The 27506-nt window shown below is 32.8% G+C and overlaps 1 protein-coding gene across 11 annotated transcripts in view; it reads right to left on the bottom strand.

Annotated features, from left to right (window-relative positions):
- Positions 1 to 27506, bottom strand: part of CCDC88A (coiled-coil domain containing 88A) — a 220116-nt gene that overhangs the window by 32492 nt on the left and 160118 nt on the right. For all 11 annotated transcript variants that reach the window (XM_081265240.1, XM_081265244.1, XM_081265237.1 and 8 more), the window contains 6 exons: positions 21956 to 22140; positions 18721 to 18858; positions 15547 to 16617; positions 13932 to 14059; positions 10395 to 10536; positions 5073 to 5237 (listed from right to left, as the gene is read on the bottom strand). In XM_081265240.1, coding sequence (XP_081121366.1) covers positions 5073 to 5237; positions 10395 to 10536; positions 13932 to 14059; positions 15547 to 16617; positions 18721 to 18858; positions 21956 to 22140 — 1829 coding nt within the window. The remainder of the gene's footprint in view (positions 1 to 5072; positions 5238 to 10394; positions 10537 to 13931; positions 14060 to 15546; positions 16618 to 18720; positions 18859 to 21955; positions 22141 to 27506) is intronic.

Below are 27506 nucleotides of genomic sequence, written 5' to 3'. Positions count from 1 at the left end.
AATGGACCCTGGAATTTTATGCAATGAACATTCATCTAAGAAAAAAGGCAATAATAGTAAAAACTTAATATACTATTTTGCCTATGTCCTATTTGCTTTATAATGTCCTAAAAATAAAATACTCCATTCTAAATGTATTTAACCCAAGAAACTAGAATGAGATTTTCTGTTTAATGGGGTTTAGTTGTAGATGAACATACTACCTTTATTTTATTTATTTATATGTGGTGCTGATCATTGAACCCAGGGGTTCACACATGCTAGGCAAGTGCTCTACTGCTGAGCCACAACCCCAGCCCAGTTTAATGGTTTTAATACTGCTCAAAAGTACTAAGGCTGTATCCAACTAAGAGAGTGTGTCTTTTCTAATTTACTCAAAGCAAATATATACATAGGTGAGTGGTGGTCCTAGGGATAGCAGCAAAACTAAGTATTTTTTAAGTACAAATATATGGAAGAAAGCAGGTTTACTGAAACAATGTTATTCATCTATTTAAAAAATTTAGTCCATAACAGACTCAACAGATATTACATCTTTTCTTTATTTTTTTCACAGTATAAAACACTTAGTAAAACTCTTTTTCAATATAGAATTATGGAACATATTCATTTCAAATGGCCACATTTTAATTTTATAACAGGTTAATTATTACACAAATCACAGATTTTATTTAATGTGACAAACATTAAAATGCTTGTTATGGATAGTACATGTTCAAGATTATTTACAAATTTCATAAAAAATAAATTGCCATCAAAAAGTATTAACAGCCAGGTATGGTAGTACATTCCTATAATCCCAGTGGCTTGGGAGGCTGAGGTAGAAGGACTGCAAGGTCAAAGCTAGCCTCAGCAACATAGTAGGACCTTGTCTCAAAATAAAATATAAAAAAGGGCTAGGGATGTGGCTCAGTGGTGAAGTACCCCTGGGTTCAATCCCTGGTACCAAAACAAAAAACCATAAATGAAGAATCCATCAGATATTAGAAATAAAACTTTAACATACAAAAAGGCCATAATTGCTCTGTTATCACTACAATATGCATATAAAGTTGCAACCAAATCACAACATATCACTCTTACATATATTAGGAAACAAAGATAATATTTACTTTCATCTCATATATACTTCATGTCAGTGTACAAAAGGCAGATCATAGATGGGTGCAGTGGTATACACCAGTAATCACAGCAGCTCAGGAGGCTGAGGCTGAGGCATGAGGATTGAGAGTTCAAAGCCAGCCTTAGCAACTTAGCCAGGCACTAAGCAACTCAGTGAGACTCTGTTTTTAATAAAATTTTAAAAAGGGCTGGGGATGTTGCTCAGTGGGTAAGTGCCCCTGGGTTCAATATCTGGTGTCTCTCTCTCTCTCTCTCTCTCTCTCTCTCTCTCTCTCTCTCTCTCACACACACACACACACACACACACAAAAGGCAGATCATTATTTGATTCATATATCATATCATAAAATCAAAGCTGAGGAAGAAAAATATTTCAAGATACTTTTTGATATTGTATTCTTTTTTTGTTCATTTGTTCAAATAAAGGATGATATGAATTTACATTGGAAAAATATGAAATACTGATGTATTTACATACTATATTGGCACAAAAAGGTGAACAAAAAGACTTTAGAAACTAAATTGTATAAGCTCTAATGATTTATCTGAGTATCTCTAGAAATAAGAAAAATCCATCTAGACTATAATGAAAAGAAGAGATAGTTGAGAGTAGAAAGGATATATCAGAAAATGAAAAAAATTTAGAATAAAAAAGTACAAAGTTAGCCAATGTAATACTGACAAATGCAGAAAAATTACCAGTTTATAACAGGGCTAACCATTTTTATAACCTTTTCAATAACTGTCAAATGGTAAAAATGAGACAACCAAGTAATTTTTTTCTAATGAAAATTTATTAAGTCAATAGAAAAAAATGTATCACCTTATAGAACTTTACATGTGAGCCAAATTTTCTGAAATCTAGTTATGAATCCAAGTGACAGAAGTATATGTGTATACCTGTGTATAAGTATATGTATACCCCTGAATAATTACATGTTTATAAATGGCTAATAAATATATGAAAAGATGCATACTTCATTCATAATTTAAAACATGTAAATTAAAATATTTCCTCTTATCACTTTAATACAACCTAAAATGCTGGTAATACCCAAAGTTCTTTAAAGATAGGTACTCTATCAGTGGGAATGAAAATTGGCATGATTTTTAAAGACTAATACAAGAAACATCAATTAAAACACACACACAGGGCTGGGGTTGTGGCTCAGTGGCAGAGCGCTCACCCAGAATGTGCAAGGCACTGGGCTGGATAAAGATAAAGATATTGTGTCCATCTACAACTAAAAAAAAATTAGAAAACACACACACACACACACACACACACGTATTACCACTGGTTTAATAATTATACTGTAATTCAGCATCCCATATTTATACATGGATATTCCCTGCAGCAAAACCTAAAAATAACCTTTATGTCCATAAATATAAAATTTATTTAAATAAACTATGGTAATATCCACACTATGGGATAATGTATATAGTCATTAAACAAAATGAGATAAAATTATATTTGCTAAAATTGGGAAATCTTCAAGATAACATATTTGAAAAATGCAAATAAGAATTTTATATAGTATGACCTTAGAGGCATAAATTTATAAAAGAAATAAACTTCCACACACAGATAAGTCACAAACAGTTTGGAAGATAAAACCATTTACAGTGATTACTTTTGGATGACAAAGGAGGAATCAATGGTGTTAGGACTAATTTTTTATTTTAAAGCTATAAAATAAAAATGAGTGTTTTTTTTTTTTTTTTTTGGTTGTTCTGTTTTGGTGGGATTTTTGGTTACTGGGGATTGAACTCAGGGACACTTGACCACTGAGCCCCATATCCCCAGCCCTGTTTTGTATTTTATTTAGAGACAGGGTCTCACTGAGTAGCTTAGCATCTCAATTTTGCTGAGGCTGGCTTTGAACTCGTGATCCTCCTGCTTCAGCCTCCAGAGCTGCTGGGACTACAGGCATGCGCCACCGTGCCTGGCTTAACTTTAAGTTTTTAATTAAGTACATTACTGTATGTTAAATTAAAAGAATAACAATTTAAAAATTAAATTAAAAAATAATAATTATTTTACTTGCTAGCAGGTTAAGTTTCTTAAGCTCAGTCATTTTTGAAGGTAAAATATTTATTGATGAAACAGACAATTATCTGCAATGGTGCGGTTTTTTTCAATAAACAAACTGCAAATTAATGAATAAAAAATATAACTTCACTAGTGAGGAAAACTATGCAGAAACAAAGAAGTATGATAGTAAATTGTTTAGGTTGCAGATAGCTACTTCATTAGGAGAAGGGTCAGAGAAGACCTCTTGCAGGATATGTGATATAACATCTGAATGCTAAGGGAAGCCAGCCATGTGTTTGGGAAGGGTAAACAAAGAGAAAGGTCTCGAGGTAGACACAAATAGAAAAGATCAATATAATTAGAATTAATATACTTATTATGTGCCAGGCATTGTTTAATACTATTATTCTCAGATTTTAAAGAGGGAGCTGGGTGCAGTGGTGCACCCCTTAATCCCAGTGACTCAGGCAGGAGGATCATAAGCTCAAGGTAAACCTCAGGAATTTAATGAGACACTCATCAGTTTAGTGAGACCTGTCTAAAAATAAAAATAAAAATATGGAACTCAGTGGTAAAGCGGTATTGAAGCTCTGATTCAATCCAAGTACAAGAGGGTGGAAGAGGTAGAATAGTAGTGTAGTATAGGCAGGGCAAGACACAGTAAAGAATATTAATTTGATTCTAATTGAAACTGGAAGCCATAAAGGTTTTTAAATAGTGAAGTGACATGGTTTGGATTATATTAAAAAAGATCACTCTGGAATATTACTCAGCAATAAAAGAGAATAAAATGATGGCATTTGCAAGTAAATGGATGGAGTTAGAAAAGATAATATTAAGTGAAGTTAGCCAATCCCCCAAAAAACAAATGCCAAATGTTTTCTCTGATGTAAGGAGGATGATTCATGGTGGGATAGAGAGCGGGAACATGGGAGGAATAGACGAACTCTAGATAGGGCAGAGAGGTTGGAGGGGAAGGGAGGGGGCATGGGGTTATTAATGATGGTGGAATGTGAAGATCAATATTTTGCAAAGTACAGATATGAAGACACAAATTGGTGTGAATATACTGTGTATACAACTAGAGATATGAAAAATTGTGCTTTATATGTGTAATAAAAATTGTAATGCATTCCACTATCATATATAAATAAAAAAGAAAGAAAATAAGTCATCTTAAAAAAAAAAAAGATCTCTTTGGCTACTGCACTGAGAATGAGTTTGAATTGGGTATGAGTGGGGAAAAAAAGGAAGTGGAGATTGAAAAAAAAGGGAGAGATATTCTAATAGTTGAAACAATGAGATGATTATTATTAAATTATTAGATCTTCAGTCTTTTGCCTATTAGACAATAAATCAGTGAAAAAAAGTACAACATGACAAAAGTACAAAATGACAAAACTAAAACCCCAGTTTCTAAATTTCTAATTTATCTAAGATAAATATAGCCAATTATGCTTCCTCTCTTTCTTTTGGTACTGGGGATTAAACCCAGGGGCATTCTACCACTGAGCTACATCCCCAGCCCTTTTTATTTTTTATTGTGAATTTAAAGTTGCTGAGGGCCTTGCTAATTTCCAAAGACTGGCTTTAAATCCTCCTTCTTCATCCTCCTGTTTAGTTTCCTGAGTTGATGGGATTATAGGTTTATGCCAACGTACACAGTTACTTTTGAGGTGGCTTTCTTAAAGTAGGTTGCAAAAACACTAGAAAATCCTGAATAAGATATATTCTTTGTTTGCTAATTAAAATATTAACAATGTGTTCATCTTATATAGACAAAATTATCGGATTTAATATACCTCTCTATATTACTATAACACTTATCCTGATTTACTAATTTATCTTTGATGTTTTTACACTTTATTTCTAAAACACTTCATTCATATTTTAAAAATTTAAAATTACTTACATTTCTTTCTACTTCAATTAATCTGTCTTTAACTTTTAGAAGCTCTCTGGTTGTTTCTTGACTTTCTCGCTCCCATTTGTTGTCTTCACCAGTTGTTGGAGGAGAGCTCTGCACCATCCTTTCCTCATCTTGTCTCTGTTTGAGAGCTTCATAATTTTTTTTTACCTAGAATTTTATTTTTATGGGTAGAAAAATCAAAGTTATAATTCTCATTATTAGCATAATCACAACTTGTGCTTTTAAAAATGCAAATCACTCCTCCTTGAAATATTAGAAATTTGCTTCTATACCATGCTGCTAAAATGTATTTTATAATTTCAAGGATTATAGTGTGTGATGAAAATGGCCCTTAAGAATAGATTAACTGGACACAGATATGCAGCTAAATACTAAGAACTCTTTGTAGAGATATTTATTATAACCAATTTAGAAATTTAACAGAGATTCCTATGTAAAGAAAAAAAATGAAACTTTGACACATTAATGATTAGTCTTAAAAAGATTTCTAATAAGATTAGGAAGTATCTATTAAATGTCTGTTTTTTAATAAAAAGATATATTACCTAGAATGGATATAGATATTAGATATTTTTACACTTATCCTGATTCATTAATTTATCTTAAATGTTTATCATAAACTTTAAAATTAATCCTAAAGTTTGTGCTAAGACAAGGATATAGTTAAAATAGCTCAATATTTATTGCAGAACTAAGAAACCTGTAACTCAACAAATTAATATTGCTATCAGTGAGTTAAAAAATAATAACAGATGAAAAAGTGGTGGAATGAGATGGATATCATTACCCTACATACATATATGACTGCACGAATGGTGTGACCCTACTTTGGGTACAACCAGAGAAGTCAAAAATTGTGCTCCATTTGTGTACAATGCATCAAAGAGCATTCTGCTGTCATGTATAACTTATTAGAACAAATAAATAAATTAAAAATAATAATGACAGATGAAAGAAAAAAGATGACAAGAGAGAATGTAAAGATTGCAAATGATCTAACAGTTGTTCTGGTATCCTGATTTTCTAAGTATTTTTCTTTTCACACCTTTTTAACAAAAGATGAGTGGCAACATTTTCATTATCCTATTATACATTAATTTCCTACAGGGACTCTTCTAGGTTTAGAAAGGTTATAGATATACACCATTATTAAGGAGAGCTGATAATAAAATTCAAGGTTTTTCATTTTTAGTCCATGGTTAAAATAAAAATGTCTCCTTTAACTGGACACGGTGGCATATGCTGTAATCCTAATTATTGGGAGGCTGAGGCAGGAGGATCACAAATTTGAGGCTAGTCTCAGCAACCAAGTAAGGTCTAAGCAACTCGGCAAGACCCTGTCTCAACATAAAAAATTTAAAAGGTCTAGGAATGTGGCTCAATGGTTAAGTGCACCTGGATTCAATCTTTAGTACAAAAAAAATAAAAGTTTTCTTTAGGCCAATCACAGTGGCACACACCTGTAATTACAGTGACACTAGGGAGACTGAGGCAGGAGGATCCCAAGTTCAAGGCCAGCCTTGCAATTTAATAAGACCCTTAGCAACTTGGTGAGATGCTGTCTCAAAAAAAAAAAAAAAAAAAAAAAAAGATTGAGAATGTAGCTCAGTGGTTAAGTGTTCCTGTGTTTAAAAATCTGTAGTACAAAAATAAAGGGCTAGGGTTGTTGCTCAGTGGTAAAGCGTTTGTCTAGCATGTATGAGGCACTGGGTCTGATCCTTAGCACTACATAAAAATAAATAATACTGGCACAGTGGCGCAAGCCTGTAATCCCAGTGGCTTGGGAGGCTGAGATAGGAGGATCACAGTTCAAAACCACCCCCAGCAATGGCAAGGCGCTAAGCAACTCGGTGAGACCCTGTCTCTAAACAAAATACAAAGAAGGGCTGGCTGGGTATGTGGCTCAGTGGCTGAGTGCCCCTGAGTTCAATTCCCGGAACCACAATAATATAATATAAAATAAATAAATAAATAAAATAAAGGTATTTTGTCCATCTACAACTAAAAAATATTTAAAAAAATAAAATAAAAATGTTTTCTTTACCTTACATACAATTAAACCAAAATGTTTAATTTATGTTCAAATAAGAAATTAATAAACTGAATCAAGATAAACTTTGTAACAAAAAATGGTTAATTTAAATCAGATTAATTTTTATTAAATTCATCTATCAAAGTTTAATTAAAATACAGTGTTGCAAATTAGGTTATTATGAATTCAAGTTTAATGGTTCTCAAAGATAATGTAATCTTTAAGAAAAAAGTATGATTTATATATAGTTACTAATACACAGATTTTTAAGTGAAATTTGGTGATTTTTGTGAACAGCACATACCCATGACAGAACATTTCCATCACTCTAGAAAGATCACTGCTAACTAAGCAACCACTGTTTTGATTTCTTTCACTAAAATTTAGTATTGCCTATTCTAAAAAGCCATATAAATGAAATCACACACTATGTAATCTTTTGTGTTTTCCCCAGCTATTTCTAAGCTTTATCCATGTGTTGAATGCATAAGTAGTTTCTTTTCTACTGCTGTGTTGTCTTCCATTATATGAATATATCAGAATTGCTTAATCAATTACCAATTAATGGTCATTGAGTTATTTCCAGTTTTTAAAATAAAATGACAAATCAAGCTATTATAAAAATTCAGTTGTTTTTATTCTCTTTGAATAAACAGAAGTAGAACTGCCATTTCAAAGGTTAAGTATATGCCTGACTTTATGAGAAAGTGCTATAAAACTTCTAAATTAGTTATACCATCTTTAATTCCCAACAGTATATGTGATAGTTCCAGCTGCTTAAAAAAACATGTGGTCAATACTTCGAGATAAATTTTATAATCAGATTATTTTAAATATTTTTTAATATTTTTAAAAATATTTTTTAGTTGTAGATGGACACAATACCTTTTTATAAATTTTATTTATATTAATTTTTATGTGGCGCCTTACACATGCTAGGCAAGTGCTCTACCACTAAGCCATAACCCCAACCCTTGATTCTTAATCTATATATTAATCTTATTTGGATTTTCACTGGGATTATGCTGAATCAAGAGATTCATTTGGGGAGATCTGCCATTTTAACAATACTGAGTATTCCAATTCATGAATATGGTACTCTTTTCCATTTACTAAGATATTCTTTAGAATGCTTCTATTAAATTTCTTTTAACATTATCTAAAATTAAATTTATAGTATGGACTTCTTACACATTAATTTTTTATAGTCTTCTCTAAGAAGCTGGGTTGCTTTATGGTGTTATTAATGGTGTTTTAAAAAATTTTTATTTTCTAACTTTTCATTGCTAATATATAGAAATACAATAGACTGTTACATATTAACTTTTATTTGGTAACATTGAGAAGTTCACTTTAGCTACAGAGATTTTTCTGTAAATTTCTCAGGATTTCTGTGAATAGAATCACCACGTCAGAGGCGAGTAAAAACTTTTTTTTAAAATATTTATTCTTAAGTTTTAGGTGGACACAATATCTTTATTTTTACATTGATGTGGTACTGAGGATCAAACCCAGCGCCTTGTGCATGCTAGGCAAACACTCTACCACTGAGCCACAACCCCACCCCACCCCCCCAGTAAAAACTTCTAAAAAATATTTTAGTTGTTGATGAACCTTTTTAAAAAAAAAATATTTATTTTTTAGTTGTAGGTGGACACAATACCCCCACTTCATTCATCTTTACGTAGTGGTGCAGAGGATCGAACCCAGGGCCTTGCACATGCTAGGCAAGCGCTCTATTGCTGAGCCCCCACTCCAGCCCGCCAATGGACCTTATGCTGAGAAGCAAACCCAGTGCCTCACACATGCTAGGCCAAGCACTCTACCACTGAGCTACAATCCCATTCCCAAATAAACATTTTTATTTCTTCCTTTCAAATCTGTTTATTTTTGCCTTGTCTTATCTTATACACTGATTAGGATAAACAGTACATTTAATAGAAACAGTGAGAGCAATTATTTTTGCTTTGTTTCTGATTGAAGGGGAAGAGTAATTAGTTTCTCACCATTTAAGGATGATGTTTGCTGTAAGTTATTCATAAAAGCCTTTTATCTGATTGATGAAGTCATTTTTACTTGTTGAGATTGGTATTAGGTCCTCTAATGACAATTGTGGATTTGTCTTTCTCTATGTAGTTTTATCAGTACTTGTCTCATGTATTTTAAAGTTTTTATTAGGTATGAAAACATGCATCTTATTATATCTTTGAGCAAAATTTCCCCTTTATTATTGGAAAATGAATCTCTTCAGCCCAGTTACTATTCACTGCCCTAAAATCAACTTAGTCTAATATTAATATAACCATAATAACGTTCTTTCATTAGTATTAGAATGCTATATCAATTTTCCCCAAAGTTTCTTCAGGTGGCAAATAATCGAGTCTTGTTTTTTTTTTTTTTGTCTAACTTAATAATCACTGTTTTTAAACTGGGGTGCATTATCAATATAGCTGGTTTAAAACTATTCTTTTATTTTTTTATGTTTGTTTTATACTTTGTCCTGTTTCTTTTTATTTATTTTTGACTTCCAGTTTATCTTTTGGGGGTCATATTAGCTATACATCTTTGCCAAATTACTTCAGTGGTTATTTTAGACCTTATGCTTTTACAATCTGCTTTCAAGTGATATGCCTTTTCATGCATAGTATTAGAATTAGTATTAGAAGCTTAGAACAATAGACTTTCAGTTCAACTGATGTGACAGGAAGCTAATCCATAGCAGTTATGTCAAAATGGCTGAAAAGTGGAAGACAATGAAAGAATAAGTTCTATCTTCTAGAAATGAAACACACATACACCAACCCATAGCCAAAGCCACTTATTTTCAGGGTGAGTAGCTTCATGAAAGTAAATTTTATTCGTAACGAACTGATACTATATAATAGGATAAAAATTTTAGGATGTGAATTAGATTAAAAAAATCTGGCACCAAATTTCACTTTATATTTTGGATAATCATTCACATTAACTAAGCAAAGTTGCTAAACTTCTGCCAACAATTCATGTTCCATGGCAAAATCTGTGACAAATATCATGATGGTGTAGCAAATGGTGAACAAAAACCATTTCCTTTTCTGGGTGAAATTTAAATTTGGTTAACTTTTTTTCTAGAAACCTGCTAAAATTGTATAATTTTACTTGGTAAAGTTAGCATGAAAGAAGAACAGACTGAATATTAATAAAATGACATCTGCATTTTTATTTTATACTTTTCCATCCAAATGTTTATAAGATAAATGATAATTAAAATTCCTTCCAAGAAAATCACTTACTGTTTTAAGTTCTTGGCGCAATTGCTGATTATAATTTGTGGATTCTTCTAATCGAGCTTCTAAAGCAGCAATCTTTTCTTCTTTTATTTCAAGTGACTTCTTAAGAGTAGATTCTAATTTTGATTCCAAAAGTTTGTACCTACTATTCAAGTAAAAAAGTAACAAGGTCCATCATTGGAGAAAATTATTTTTAAAGATAACTTATGACCATAAATATTGCTGCCATAAATGAGTCTTATCAAATTCTTTCAGTGTTAAGAAGCAAATTCAATTATCTTCCTGTCCCACTCCCTCTTTAAAACTTTCCCTGGTCATAAACCAACAAATATCAGTGAGTGAACATTGTCCCAGATTACAACTTGGTTTGTCAGAAGCAATAATTCATGTTGAAAAAAGGAATCTGGAAAACTTAGTTCCCAAAATATTTCTTTTGCTTTTATAAGACTAAAATTGATAGAGAAAGGAAGTAAATGGATTCATATATCATTAAACATTTGCCTATGATATTAATATGTAAAATAGTCATACAAGGACTCATGAAAAATTAAGACAAAACTCGAAAAATGTAATGACATACTTGTGATACAAGATGCCAACAGGCAGATATAAGTGACTGTCAAATATTCTATTTGCCTTTCTGAATGATGTATCAATAATTAAATTATTATTAAATAATTTTTTTTGGTATTGAGGATTGAACTCAGGGGCAGTCAACCACTAAGCCCCACATCCCCAGCCCTATTTTGTATTTTATTTAGAAACAGGGTCTTACTGAGTTGCTTTAGCACCTCGCTTTTGCTGAGGCTGGCTTTGAACTTGTGATCCTCCTGTCTCAGCCTCCTGAGCCACTGGGATTATAGGCATGTGCCACCACGCCTGGCTAAATAAATTTTTTAACAAAAAGGATGGTACACGAACACAATTTGAGAATGTATCATAAGCCAAGGATTATGATTAATGTATTTCTTTTATTTAAAAATGCTGAAGTCAAAGATAAAACCAAATAAAAAGCTGAATATATATGAAATTTTATCACATTCTTCTACTATAATTAGTTTGTATGTGTGTGTGTATATATAGTTTCTGTTCAGACCTAAAGTTCATTTAATATACAGAATAAATATCACTCATTTTGGCATTGGCTTGAGTCAACAAAAATTCTTAATGAAATTTACTGAGTCTGATTTTGGATATGCTGAATTTGTAATATTTGAGTTGCTTCTGGGTGATCTTGATAATGATGTACAGAAAGTAGAGAAAAAGATCTCAAGTGAGATGATGGATTGGAATGTAAGTACACACAGTGAATGGTAAGAGGCCTGAAAACATAACTCTAAGAAACAACTATATTGAAAGAGAAGACAGGATGAAGAGCTGTTGAAAGAGAAAGTCAAGAATAATCACGTCTGTTTACAACTCCAACTTTGCCACATTTCATCTATTTATACATTCAATTCACAACTAGCCTATATATTCCTTGATAGGACAAATAAGTGTCTCTAATAATACCTGTATCTTCAAAGAAGGTCAGAAGAAAAAAACATTAATTAGGAAGACTAGACTAATAAAGGAATTTAGAGATATCATCTGAGACTGATACATATAAATTCCAAGTTGGAGGAGATGAAAGGTTAAAGAAATTTATGTCTATAAGCTTTTCTTTTCTTTGTGAAATAAAAGCTTACTTACTGAGAAAGAAAACTTAGGGACTTAAGACACTTCTTTCCCCCGGTTTACTTAACCTAATCATAGCTATCAATTGCTTTCAATCTCATTTCTTGAAAGTTTTAGTTCAACATATACTCTTATCCATCTAAATTTACATGACTTTCTGATCAAATAAAAAAAAACATTTCCTCATAAAATACCTGTAATATTTATTCAACATGATAAATTTCTGTAGTATTGCCATATGGTAATACAATATGGTTGTCTGACTTAAACTGACAGAATAGATATCTGAAACTATTTCTCTTTTTTATTATAGAGCTAACCTTTTTTTAAAAAATATATTTTTAGTTGTTGATGGACTTTTATTTTATTCTAATTTATTTATATGCAGTGCTGAGAATCAAACCCAGTGCCTCACATGTATGAGGCAAGTGCTCTACCACTGAGCCACAACCCTAGCCCCTAGAGCTAACCTTTTTAAGTGTCTATTTTCTTTTAAATATTCTCAAAATTACATTAGTAAATACTATATAATAAGCATTACTTTTTCATAATTGTATTTATGTTAATACAGAATATTAATACTTGAACAGTAATAACAGGTAGATCAAAAAATATAAATTACATTATTATAAAAGTTTCAATAAATTAAAATCTAATCTATATAAAACAATATTCTTGGGGTTGTGGGTGTAGCTCAGTGTTAGATAGCTTGCCAAGCCTTTGAGGCCCTGAGTTGTATCCCCAGCATTTCAATAAAGAAAAAAAAAAGGGAAATAGTATTTTTAACAATAAAAAAAAAAAGGGAAATAGTATTTTTTTTTTTTTAATAAGAGTGAGAGAGGAGAGAGAGAGAGAGAGAGAGAGAGAGAGAGAGAGAGAATTTTTAATATTTATTTTTTAGTTCTCGGCAGACACAACATCTTTGTTGGTATGTGGTGTTGAGGATCGAACCCGGGCCGCACGCATGCCAGGCGAGCGCGCTACCGCTTGAGCCACATCCCCAGCTCCGGGAAATAGTATTTTTAACAATATAAACTTCTGTCCTACCTGGAATCACACAGCCCAGGATGCTGGATATTAGATTACTTGTAAATGAAATTAACACTAGTTGATAGACTGTAATTACCAGGGAAAAACAGAAATTTTCTTTAAATATATATTGATTATTTTTTAAAATTAAATGGATATGAAGTAATTTCCTATCTTGTTTGTAAAACTTTCACTTTTCCATATCATTTTATGCTTTAATGACTTCTCAGTATATTTTCCTTTGTTTCATACTTTTCCTGCATTTCCTTTTTTTTTTTTTTTTTTTTTTTTTTTTTTTTTTTTTTTTTGTGGTGCTAGGGATTGAACCCAGAGCCTTGTGCATGCAAGGCAAGCACTCTACCAACTGAGCTATCTATCTCCCCAGCCCTCCATTTCCTTTTTAGTCCACATTTTGGCAAACAAAAAATGAAAGAACTGAAGCAGGGAAGATGGGGTTAAAAAACAAAACAAAACTGAGGTACTTAAGCACAAGATTCAGATGAAAAATAACTTGCTTATCTGTCTATCTGTTGTTTTGTTGTGCTTCACAGGTGATTACAGCCCCTGATCATCTTCTGCCTGGGTGGCCTCCTGTTTTTTCTATTTTTTCATTGCATTTACATAATAACATTGTAACTTTTATTCTTATATTGATATTAGGTGTCTTTGATTGTTTTTTTCTTACAGAACTTTTTGTAAGGGAACAAAGGGCTCAGAAATGGTGAAATACATAAATATTTTCTGTATCTAGTACAGGAAGGAATTCATGTTGGGCCAAAATAATAACAATAATTCCAACTTTTTGCAAAACAGACTTTGTACTCACTCACTCACCTGTCATCAGTACTTTGTTCATCATGCAACAGTCTCTCTTTATTTAACCCTATCTTCTCAAGTTCATGAGTTAATTTTTCAAGATCATTATTCATTTGTTGAGTCTTCAATTTTTCACTCACCAAATCCTTATTTCAAAAGGAATGCACAACTCACTTAAGTGTCAAGAACATTAATATCTAGAAAGTCAGCCAAGATTCTAATTACTATCATCCAGAAATACACATAATTTGACCAGGAAAGACAGAAATATTGTCATTAAATCTTTTATCATTAAACAAGTCAAATGGCAAAATTATAACTCAGTTGAAACTATTTTTCCTTCTTTTCTTGTGCTAATGCTTCTTAAACCCTAATGTTAAAACTAAAAAGGAGCAACTCTTTTTTGTGAATATACACCTCAGTCTGAAAATTATGAGGGAAAATAAATCACACATCCCATTTAGTCTTTAATGACAAAACTTTAGTGCCTACTTCTTCCTATGAATATATATTGGGTATGACATTCCTCCTCCACCACAAAACCTCTTCTCCTTGTAGAAGAGGCCTAGGATATTGACCTGAAGAACTAGGTAATGAAGTTCAGGCACAAGAAATCTGCTGTTCATGTCTGTAAGACTACAGAACAACAGGGGGGAAAAATTGTAAAGGTCCTTCTCAAAGTCTCTTTAGGGAAATAGAGAGAGCACAATGTGACTTTTTGCCAGAATGCTAAGACATTTTAACTGCATTAAAAGGGTTATAACATACCATATTGCACAGGGATGGGAAAAAAGAGCCAAACATGTTATCCCCTGATTTGCACCAACCATGTTTCACAGGAAACATTACCACATACTTATGAATTTTAGAATTCTTAATACACAGATCCAGGAAACAACCAGTTATTTAGTGCTGACCTTTAACTTGAATCTGACTTGTAATCTCTTGCTCTTCAAAATTCATGTGGCTCACCGGGCTTTGGAGCCTGAAAGATCTGGGTTTGAATCCAGAAATTCAACTCTGCCATTTATTAGCTGTGTGATCTTGAGTAAGTTACTGAATGGTTTTTAACTTGTTTTTTAATATGTAAAGTGTAGATAATACCTACAAGGTTTGGTTATAAAAGCTATATAAACACATGTTACGTACAACTTAAATCCAAGTCATTAGACCAGTCAGTACTTGGCACAAGGTACTCAATAAACAGAAGCTAGTATGCTTCTATTACACTTAGCATTTAGTGAGAGTCCTGATCAAATATTTTAGTATTAGTTTAAAAAAAGTTATAATATATAATTTAATGAATCAGATACCCCAAAGAAAATGTATTACTGCAAATAATTTTTCCCTACCCATTTGATAAAGTTTTATTAGAAACTATAAATCTCAAGACTTAAAATATTAAGCAGCATAGAGATTTGGTTAGGAATTACTACAAATCTTTAAAAATACAATTAATATGTACTTTTTAATAAAAGTAGGAAACCTGGAAGCTGTTTCTAGTTCTAATTCCAAAATTCTACTAAACCATAAAAAAGATGATACAAATTACTGATGGCATCCAATAAAATTTAAATCTTGAGTTAAACATATAAAAAATATAAGCTTTAAATTTAGGTAAGTGTATATTTACCTCACGTAATGTAACCAAAGTTTTTATATCAATAGTTGTTCTTTTCACAAGTTCTTTGTTTTCTTTCTCTAATTCTTTTAGACGAACACAAGATTCTTTATATACACCAATTTCTTTAAATAAAGTTTTATTTTCTTTTTCCAAATGTCCAATCTTCACATTGTTTTCTTCTAAAGTGGTATCTTTTATTTCTGCTTGTTGTCGGAGTCTCTTATTTTCCTTTTCCAATTGTTTTTTATCTTTTTCCAGTTGAGATGTCTCTTGCTCTAATGATTTATTTTCTTTTTCCAGTTGTTCTAGTCTTTTGCTAGATATTTTCAATTCCTCCAGGTGTTTTTGCAATGTTTGATTTTCCATCTCTAAGTCTTGTAGTTCACTTTCTAATTGTTGAATTTTTTTATTGCTATTTTCTAGAGCTTTCTGTAGCCGCTGATTTTCTGTATCTAATCCCTGGTAACTAACTTCCAAACGTTCTGTTTTCTTGAAAGACGCTTTCATAAGCTCCAAACTCTTCTTAAGTTGCTCTTTTTCACTTTCCAGTTCTTTGTTTTCTAATTGTAGCTGAGCCATTTTCATGCTGGCACACTTCAAAGATTCTACATTCCTTCGCAGTTCTAAGTTTTCCTCATCAAGTTGGGAATTCTCTTTTTCTAGGGATTCTAACTGAAAAGTAAGATTTTTAAAGCTATCCAATGTTTTTTTTAATTTTCTATTTTCTCTTTCCAGTTCTGAATTTTCATGTTCTAAGGCCTCAATTTTTTCACAAGTAATTTTTAAATTAGTTATCTTTTTCTGTAACAATTCATTTTCTTTTTCAAGATGATGCAACTCATTTTCAAGTTCTTCAGCTCGTTCTCCCTTTTCTTTATAATGTTCCAATTCTTTTCTAATTTGCCTTTTTTCAAATTCAGTCTTGCTTAGCTTGCTACTCGTTTCTTTGATAGATTCATGGAGAATCTTATTTTCTTTTTCTATGTCTTTCACCCTTGCTTCAGCACTTATCTGAGAGCGCTGCCTTAAGGAAGACACTGTTTGATTCAGATGTTCATTTTCCTGTTCCAATATTTTAACCTAATTTTTAAAAATACAAAAAGAAAAATTTAAACTATAGTGAGCAAAACTCAAATATTCTGAATTACATAATTTTTACCTTCTAAAAATGAACAGGGAAAAGACAAAGGAGTATAGAATGTATGTATGTCTTATTTTAAATTCTGACAAATATTTACTAAAGACTGTTGTATATATATACTGTCAGGTTTATTAAAGTTCATGTCTTTAGAGACAATATGAGACAATCGAAATGAGATTATTTATGCTTCAAATTCAGATATAAATGAAGGTGAAATAATGTGCGCATGCCTCCTTAAAGACAGGAAGTTTTATTTTCAGGTAATCATTTTTGCAATGCCTATGCATACTGGGTCCTCAGTAAACATGTACACATTATATTTGTTTATATATATGGGTACATGTATGTGTATGTTCATTCCTAAAATAATAAAAAATTCTAGTTAGGAAACACCTAATAATAAAATTACCTAGTACATTTGATAACCAATTAATCCAATTTGTAGTATAGCCCAATACAATTGGTCTCAAAACTTCGTATGTTAAATAATCCTTCGAAGTTTGTAAAAGTACCTGCAGGAATTTCTGTGCCCTACAGAAATGTGAATTTTTACTGGTGGTCTTAGGACTACTGCCTGGATGATATAAAAGAAGCAAGTAAGAAATAAACAAACATTTCAAAAGCCAAGACAATCTATTCACTTTTCTCAGATATAAAATAAGAATGACCAGCAAATTTGAGAGTAGTTAAGATGTTTGCTGCCACCATCCTTCTTCCTCTTTAAATACGGTCACAATACACATGCATTTCTCTAATTCCACTCAGATTTCAAAATCTGCAGTTCTACTCCACAGACATTTGAAGGAATAGGTGCTGCAAAATTTTATGCTAGATTATTACTAAGCACACAGGCAATTAAAAAAATTTTAGGTTTTCTTTTCACCTTTCCTGAAACACAAGGGATAGAAAATGATGTAGAATTACACAGTAGTCCTTCCTTATCCATGGGGAATACATTATAAGACTCCCAATACCCACAGTACTGAACCCTGTGTGTACTCATCTTCCCTATATCCACACACCTATGATAAAATTTCATTTAAAAACTAGGCATAGTAAGAAATTAACCATAACTTCCTGTAGATCTTACCAATGTTGGTGTATTTTTTTTCTTTCCTTATTAATTCAAAAACTTTCACCTTTACATTTAAAGGAATCATTTAACAACCTCTTTGACATATCTGAATTTGTAGCATCACTACTCTTGCTGAAAAGAAAGTGACCACAACACTCGGAGCGACCAAGAGATCTTTTTGCAGCAGTGCAACAGAGGAGAAGAGAGAGAGAGAGAGAGAGAGAGCGAGGGGGGGGGGAGAGAGAGAGAGAGAGAGAGAAGAGAGCATGCGCGCAAGGGAGACAGAGAGAGACAGAGCAAGAGAGCAAGAGAGCAAGAGAGCAAGAGAGACAGGGTCCCAGCAGGAGGGAGTTTTTATAGCCCAAATCTAACAGGGCCTCTGGGTCTGTAAGCTGCCTTGTTGGCACAAAGGGGGGTTGAGTGTTCAGCTTTGACACAAACAGGTGATAAAGGACCAGACAGAAGGAGGTTTGAGTGCGTGGGCCATCCTGCAGCTAACATTTGTTCAGCCTGCCCTGAAGATAACATAGTTCAGCCTGTTCTGCACCTAACACTTGCAATCTGGAATCACTATTAAGTAAAATAAGGATTACCTGAATTTATTAACCACTAAGATACTACAACTAGAAAGTTGATCTGATAATGGAGGTGACTACTAAATAACTAACAGACAAGTGGTAGTACACAGGGTGAATATGATGGACAAAGGGAATGGCATAAGGTTTTATCTTGCTACTTGGGATGGCATGCAATTTAAAATTTATGGATGGTTGCAGATTATGGGTAACTAAAACTGCTGAAATAAAACTGTGGATAAGGGGATAATACTACAGTTAATTTGAAAATCTAAAAAAAATTCTAAAATATTTCTCTTTAACATATAAACATTCTGTTTGCATATACTTTAAAGCCACTTGTTAATAAATTTTAAAATACATTGTTTGCTTAAGTAAAGAAATTTATGAACCTGTCTCTCTGAATTTTCTCTAAGTGTTTCAATCGTTTTTTCAAGCTGAGCTTTCTCCTTCATTAGATCCTTGCTTAAATTCTGACAATTCTGAAGACTTTGCTTTTCTTGAATAATCTCATTTTCAAGAATTTCAACCTAGAGAAAATTAAATCACAAAAACAACATTAACTATTTTCCAAAAGAGGAAACATGTCAAAACAAAATATAATGATTGATTTAAGCATAAAGTTTTAATACCTAAAGGGCGAAATTTAAGAATTTAGAATAGAAAGTAAACTAATTTTAATAGATGTATAAAATATGCAGACATGATTATCTTCCTATCCTCTGCATGTTTTAGGGCATATTTCTATTTCTAAACACAAAGACAAATCCAAATGAATAAATGATAATGACACACTACATAAGGATTATACAAACCTTACTGAAAGATTCTCTTGGTTTAAGTTGATTAGTAATATAAAATTTTAATTATAGTCATGGAATTTCAGTGAGCAAGGAGGAAGAGAGGGCTGGGGATATGGCTCTGTTGGTATAGTGCTTACCTTGCATGCACAAGACCCTGGGTACAATACTCAGCACCAAAAAAAGAAAAAAAGGAGGAGGAGAAGAATATAAAAAAGCATAAAGGAGCTGGGTGCAGTGGCACACACCTGTAATCCCAGCAGCTCTGGAGGCTAAGACAGGAGGATTGGGCAAGGCATTCCCCCAGTACCCCCCCCCCAAAAAAAAAAAGGCTGAAGCAGACAGACTGCAAGTTTGAGACTAGCCTCAGAAGTTGAACAAGACCCTTTCTCAAAATAAAAACTAAAAAGGGTTGGGGGAATCTAGCTGAGTGGTAAAGTGCCCCAGCTTCAACCTCCAGAACTGAGAAAATAAAATAAATTTAAAAAAATAAAAAGTATGAAGGAAGAGATAAAAATGGTATAATTTTAATATTTTTAAAATAAAAAAAGAGAAAAAAGAGTAATAGAGTTGAACAAAGCAAAGACTTTTATTTTAGGTTTAAATTTATTTACTTTTGGTACTGGGATTGAACCCAGGGCCATTCTACCCCTGAATACATCCCCAGCCTTTTTTATATTTTTATTTTGAGACAAAGTCTCACTAAGTTTTGAGGCTGGCTTTGAATTTCTTCTGCCTCAGCCTCCTGAATGGCTGGGATTACAGGTGTGCCACCATGCCCAGCTGACAGAAATTTATTCCGATTGATACATTTTAAAGATAAAATAATATTGTTGGTTAATAAGTATGGGATAGCAATCTCAAGCTAAAATATTCCAAACTATTGATAATCTTATTATTTATATAACGTATTCAAACCAGGCATTTTTTTAAATGAAAATGCACAGCAGTCTATATCTACACAGTTCTCCAAAGTCTCATGTATTAACAGCCTGGCTGACAGCCTGTAGAGCAACTAGAAGGTGGTGGAACCTTTAGGAGGTAGGCCTATTAGAAAGAAGTTGGGTCATTTCTGATGTACCCTTGAAAGAGTAATTGGCACCTGAGTCCCTTCTTATTGTTTTGCTTCCTAGTTGCTACAAGATGAGCAGCTTTGCCCCACAATGTGGTCCCCACCATGATGTTCTGTCTTGTCACAGACCTAAAAGCAATAGAGGCAGCCTGCCAGGAAGTGAAACCTCCAAAACCATGAACCCAAATAAACTTTTCTTCCTTATAAATTGTTTACCTCAGGCCTTTTGTCACAGTAACAGAAAGCTATGACTTTATGAAATATTCCACTTCAGGTTTAAATGTTAAATTCTTATTTCAATAATGAACTCTAGGGGCTGGGGTATGGCTCAGTGGTAGAGCTCTTGCCTAGCACACATGAAGAACCAGGTTTGACCCTCAGCACCACATAAAATAAATAAATAAATAAAGGTATTGTGCCCATCTACAACTAAAAAAAATTAGGGCTAGGATTGTGGCTCAGCGGTAGAGCACTCACCTAACATGTATGAGGCACTGGGTTCGATCCTCAGCACCACATAAAAATAAAATAAAGATATTGTGTCTATCTACAACTAAAATATAAATAGTTTAAAAAATTTTTAAAAAATTTTTTTAGAACTCTAGAACAAGTTTAATGTTTCTGTTTTAACAACAGTGGTATATAACTACACACAGAATACAATTTTCAATTAGTATCTCAAAAGCCATCAAATCACAATTTTTTTTTTTTTTTTACTTAAACCCAGGCCCTTGCACATTCTAGGCAAGTACTCTACCAGCAAGCTACATTTCCATTCCTTTTTAATTTTGAGAAAGGTCTTGCTATGTTGCCCAAGCTGGCCTCAATGTACAATCCTCTAGTCTCAACCTTCAGAGTGGCTGGGATTACAGGCATGTGCCACTACATCTAGCTTCAAGTTACATATTTTACTGGGTAATTCAATTAAACATTAATTTGCATGTTCAGGAAGTATAATTATTACTAATTAATTAATCTGGTTCTCCCAATATAGATGGAAATACATGAATAATAGTTTACTAAACTCACCTACTGGTTTACACAAATGGGATTCATAAAATATTAAATTTACAAAAAAATTCTTTCATATAATGAACTGACCAAAACATGCTAGAATCACTAAGAATTTTCTAGCTATCAAAACTAAGTTCAAAATGAAACTATACTTTACAGGTTTAATTACAATGATAACCAACATACAAATGTTCCAATTTTTAAATGACCTTTCTACTTTAATATTCTATCAATTGCCAGATACTCATCAAGATTGCTTGGTTAACAGACTGGTAACAATCAATGCAAAAATATTTTAAAGCAGTAAAAATTTTGCAAGAAAATCATGGAATATATTTGCATAATCTAAGGCAGTGGTTTTCAAAACATGGCTTTAGGTATTATGATAAATATCACATAGGACCTTTTTAGGAAATGATTTTATTCATGCAAAATTATGTGAGGGGGCACAAAAATATATGCAAAAATTAATTACTTGGTTTAAATGTTACAAAATTAAATATTTCTGTTCAGCTAAAGCCTAATTAAAATTCAGGTTTCAAGATGATAAATTGTGAGCTCTAAATAACATTTCCCATTTAAAAAAAAAAGATTTAGAGAAATAGGTATTTCCATGTCTGGGACAAAAATGTTAACAATGAACTTAGACTTTCTCACGGAAGAAAGCAAGGAACGCTTTTTTAGGAGTGCTAAGTTGTGTCATATATCTAATATCTATAGTAACATAATAAACTTATTTACCTTTTTACTTAACCTTTGATTTTCTTTTTCCATTTTCAGAATTTTGGAGGTGTTGCCTTCTACAGAATCCATAGTACTCCGGAGCTCTTCCACAGTTTTTGTCAAACTCTGGTTTTCCATTTCTAACTTTAATAACTTACTTGATGTTAGCTCATTCACCTCATGGCCCAAGGATTTCTGTGGTGCTATAATATTGAAAAAATATGCCATTAGTAAAACTATGTTTACATAAAAAATGTTGAATGTTAATGCATTAGGACACTTGGTTTTTAATGTTATAAAATCAATAAAAGTTAATAGTTATATAAGCATGAAAAATTTAATGTACAAAATTTAGCCTTAAGAGAGTAGAAAGAGCTGGGAATGGAGGCTCACACCTAAAACCCCAGTGGCTTGGAAGGCTGAGACAAGGGAATCCTGAGTTCAAAGCCAGCCTCAGCAACTTAGGCCTAAGCAACTCAGGGAGACCCTGAGTTAAAATAAATAAATAAATAAATAAATAAATAAATATATATATATATATATATAGAGAGAGAGAGAGAGAGAGAGAGAGAAAGATAGATAGAAAGATAGATAAATATAGATACAAGCTGGCAAATGAGACTTGGTGGTTGAACACCCCTGGGTTCAATTCCTGGTACCAAAAAAGAGATCACCAGTTCTAGTTCCATGAGAAATGAACTACTTGACAATGGCCAATCCACTTTACTCTTAATGACTTTTAGATTTCTTTTATAAATATAGGTACTGCTCTGTGATCTTAGTGGTCATTGTGTAACCCAAATAAGAAATATAAAGCATATTTATGCAATACCTTCAAAAATTAAAAGACGACAGATTGAAGAAGAATCTTATGATATGGACAAAGTTAAGACAGTATACATGGGTCATTTTCTTCTAAATTAAGAATTCATGACTATGTGTAGTAGCACATACCTGTAATCCCAGTGGCTCAGGAGGCTGAGGCAGGGTGATCACAGGTTCAAGGCCAGCCTCAGCAATTTAGCAAGGCCCTAAGTACTTAGCAAGACTCTGTCTCCAAATAAAACATAAAAAATAAAAAAGGGGCTGAAGATGTAGCTCAGTGATAGAATGCTTGCCTAGCATATGTGAAGTACTGGATTCAATTCTCAGCACTGCATATAAATAAAATAAAGGTCTGTCAACAACTAAAAAAACATTTAAAAAAAATAAAAAAGGGCTGGGGGGATATAGCTCAGTGGTCAAGTACTCCTTTCAGTCCCCAGTGCCAAAAAAAAAAAAAAAAAAAAAAAAAGAATTTTTACCAGCAGAGAGCAAATCTATTCTCTTTTGCCAAGAGAAAGCATCTTTAGCTTTACATATTTTAAAATAAGAAAACTTGGTGTCTACTTCTGAAAATACTCTTCAGTAAGCCAAAAATAATTATTTTAAAAATAACCCTACAGTAGTCTGGGCGTGGTGGCATACACCTATAACCAGAGCAACTCTGGAGGTGAGACAAGAGGATTGCAAGTTCAAGGCCAGCCTGGACAATTTAGAGAAACTAAATCTCAAAATAAATAATAGAAAGGGCTGGGATATAGTTCAATGGTAGAGCATCCCTGGGTTCAATCCCCAGTACTGGGGGTGAGAGGAGGCTCTATAATACCATAACTTGCTAGTGCAAAAATATTAGGCTAGGCTGAGAATCACTTGAGCCCAGTCTGTAGAACATAGTAAGACCCCATCTCAAAAAAATAAATAAATAAAATAAAAGGAATTACAAGTGAAATACCATACCTAGGATTTTTAAAAATCCCTCAAGAATTGAAATGGATAAGGTATTAGAGGGCATTTCTATTTTGTGTTTTAAAACTTTCTTGATAAAAAGCAAAGAAACACACAGCATTTACCCCTGCTTGCATACATTCTCTTAAATATTAGGTACAGTAAATAACTCCCTAGTTCAAAAAATGCAAACCTCAATTTTTATGTCTGGCTTTTGTTGTAGTCATCATGTTGTTAATCTTTTATTAAAATTTTGTTGGATAATTTTATAATTCAATTAGTTCCCCAAATCTCTTTTGTTTTGTTTTCATCTATAATCTATTTATTCCATCAAAGAACAGCAGAGATAGCAGAGTAAAGGAAGAGGAATAGGGGGAAGAAGGAGAAAAAGGAAAGAGAAAATACTGGGAAATGAGTTGGAACAAAACCTGTTAGGTTAGGTTAATTCCTGGTTTCTAGTCCCCTGGCTTCTCCTGTCAGCCAGGTCTATCCCAGTGTGACCTCATAAACTTATTCCTGTCTAACTGAAAATGCTGCATCCCTTACCCAACATCTCCCTTATCTTCCCATTCCGTAGCTTCTGGAAACCACTAGACTTTTTTTTTAAGATTCCATGTATAAGTTAGATATCGCAGTATTTGTCTTTCTGTGCCTGAATTATTTAACTCAACATACTGTCCTCTAGGTTTTTCCATATTGTCAAAAATGACATTTTCCTTCTTCTTTATTTTTATTTATTTATTTATTTATTTATTTATTTATTTTTGGTGGTGCTGGGGATTGAACCCAGGGCCTTGTGCATGCGAGGCAAGCACTCTACCAACTGAGCTACACCCCCAACCCACTTTCCTTGTGTGTGTGTTTTTTTTAAGGCTGAATAATATTCCAGTCACATTTTCTTTATCCACTCACCCACTGATGGATACTTAGGCTGATTCCATGTCTTATCTATTGTGAATAATGCTGCAATTATGATGGGAGTGCAGAATCTTTAACAAGCTGATTTCAGATTTTTTGAGAATATACCCAGAATTAGGACTGCTGGATCCACCTGGTATATCTATTCTAATTTTTAGAGAAACCTCCATACTGTTTTCCAAAATGGTTGTACCAATTTACATTCCTACCAACAGAATACAGATGTTCCTTGTCATCCATATCCTTACCAACATCTGAATCCTTTGAAACAGCCATCCTAAGAGGTTTCAGGTGATATTTCATTGTGGTTTTAATTCCTATTTCCCTGATAGTGACACTGAGAGTTTTTTAATATACCTATTAGCCACTTGTATATTTTCTTTGGAGAAATGTCTATTCAGATCCTTTGCCCATTTTTAAGTCAAGCTGTTTTCTTAATATTGAGTAGAGTTCATTATCTTTTGAATATTGACCCTTTATTAGATGCCATATTTTCTCTCCACTCTGTAAGCTGTCTTTTCACTCTACTGATTGCTTCCTTTGCTGTGCAGAAGCTTTTTAAGTTTGATGTAATCTTGTAAGTGTATTTTTGCTTTTGTTGCTCTGTTTTGGGGATCTTGTCCGAAAATCATTGCCCAGACCAATGTCATGGATCTTTTGCCTTATATTTATTTTCTTCAGTAGTTTTATACTTTCAGGTCTTATATCTAATTCTTTAATCCATTTAGACTTGTTCTTTAGAGTATGAAATAATCATTTTGCATGTGTCTGTTCAGTTTTTCCAGCACCATTTATTGAAGAGATTGTCTTTTACCTATCATTTGTTCCTGGCATGTTTGTCAAAAATCAATTGACCTCAAATGCGTAGGTTTACTTCTGGGTGCTCCATTCTGTTCAATTCATTTATGTGCATGTTTTTATGCCCATTTTATTTATTTGTTTATTTAGAGACAAGGTCTTGCTAAGTTGCTGAGGTTGGCATTGGAACTTGAAATCCTCCTGCCTCAGCCTCTTGAGTATCTAGGATTACAGGTATATGTCATCATGCCTGGCTAGTTTTGTGTTATTTTCTGAAATCAAGTAGTGTGACGCCTTTGGTTTTATTCTTTCTATCCAAGATTTTGCATGGTTTCAATGAAGTTTAGGATTATTCGTTTTTTTCTATTTCCGTGAAAAATATTGTTGAAATTGTAATAGGGATTGCACTAAATCTCTAGATCACTTTGGGTAGTATGAGCATTTTATTCCCCCATTAGCAGAGACTGAATCTAAGAGTGCTTGAACACTTCCCAGGCCATTTATTTTTTATTTTGAGACAGCTAAATTGCTTAGTGTTGCTAAGTTGATGAGGTTGGCCTTGAGCTTGAATATTCTTCTGCCTCAGCCTCCTGGTCCCTAGGATTAAAGGCATGCCACTATACCTGGCTTAGTATGGGCATTTTGACATTCTTCTAATCCATGAACATGGGATATCTTTGTTAAATGTCTTTTTCGATTTCTTTCATCAGTTTCTTTTTTTTAAAATAATTTTCAGTGTAGCAATCTTTTACTTCCTGGGTTAAATTTATTCTTAAGTAATTCATTTGATTTTTTTATAGTTATTCTAAATGGTATTGTTTTCTTGATTTCTTTTATGGGTAGTTTGTTTTTAGTGTATGGAAATGCTACTAGCATAACATGTTGATTTTGCATTCTACAATTTACTACATTCATTTCTTAAATCAAATAGTTTTATGGTAGAATCTTCAGCACTTTCTATATTAAAAGATTATATCATCTGCAAACACAAATTTAACTCCTTCCTTTCTGATATGGATTCCTTTTATTTCTTGTCTAACTGCTCTAGTTAGAACTTCTAGTACAATGTTGAATAGAAGTAGTAAGAATGGCCATCCTTCTCTTATTCCTGACCTTAGAATATCAGGATGCTAGCTAGCTAGTTATGGATAATAATGTTGGCTATGATGATGGCTTGTCACTTATGACCTTTACTATGTTAAGGTACATTCTTTCTATCTCTATCCTAGAGTTTTTATCAAAAAGAGGTTTAGTCAGGTATTGTGGTGCACACCTGAAATCTCAGTGACTCAGGAGGCTGAGGCAGGAGGATCAGAAGCTCAAATCCAGCCTTAGCAACTTAATAAGGCCCTAAGCAACTCAGCAATACCCTGTTGTCTCTAAATACAAAAAGAGGGGTGGGGATGTGGCTCAGGAATTAAGTGCCCCTGGGTTCAATTCTCAGTACAAATAAAAAAAGAGGTTTAATTCTTTTGTCAAATGCTTTTTCTATCCATTGAGATGATCATATTGTTTTTAGTTCTTTATTCCGTTAATGTAGTGTATCACATTTATTGATTTGTATATGTTGAACCATCCTTGCATTCCAAAATTAAATCCCACTTGATCATGATGAATGATGCTACTGGATATGGTGAGAATTTTTCCATTTATGTTCACTGAGAATACTGAACTGCAATTTTCTTATAGAGCTCTTGTCTGATTTTCAAGTAGTAGAGTAATGCTGGCCTTGCAAAATGAATTTGTAAGCTTTTTCTCTTCTTCATCTCTTTTGGAAAAGTTTGAGAAAGATGGTATTAGTTCATCTAAATGGTTCATTCAGGGGTGATGGAAGACTTTATTAATGATTCCATCTCCTTACTCATTATTGATCTGTTCAGATTATATTATTTCTTTATGCTTTAGTCAGACCAACTCTCAGTCACAATTTGTAGTCATGTGTTTCAATAAACAATATCATGCTATAACATGGTATATATTAATACTTCCAATGCTATGACTGTGCTTCACTGAAGCTTCATGTCAGATCATGATGTATTAAAAATGAGGCTTACAATACATTTTTAGTAATATGGAAGAGTGTCTA

The sequence above is a fragment of the Spermophilus citellus genome, assembly GCF_964194105.1.
Source record: "Spermophilus citellus genome assembly, chromosome: 13".
Lineage (NCBI taxonomy): Eukaryota > Metazoa > Chordata > Mammalia > Rodentia > Sciuridae > Spermophilus > Spermophilus citellus.
The sequence above is the reverse complement of the archived record's forward strand: the minus strand, read 5'-3'. Positions and strand labels throughout refer to the sequence as shown.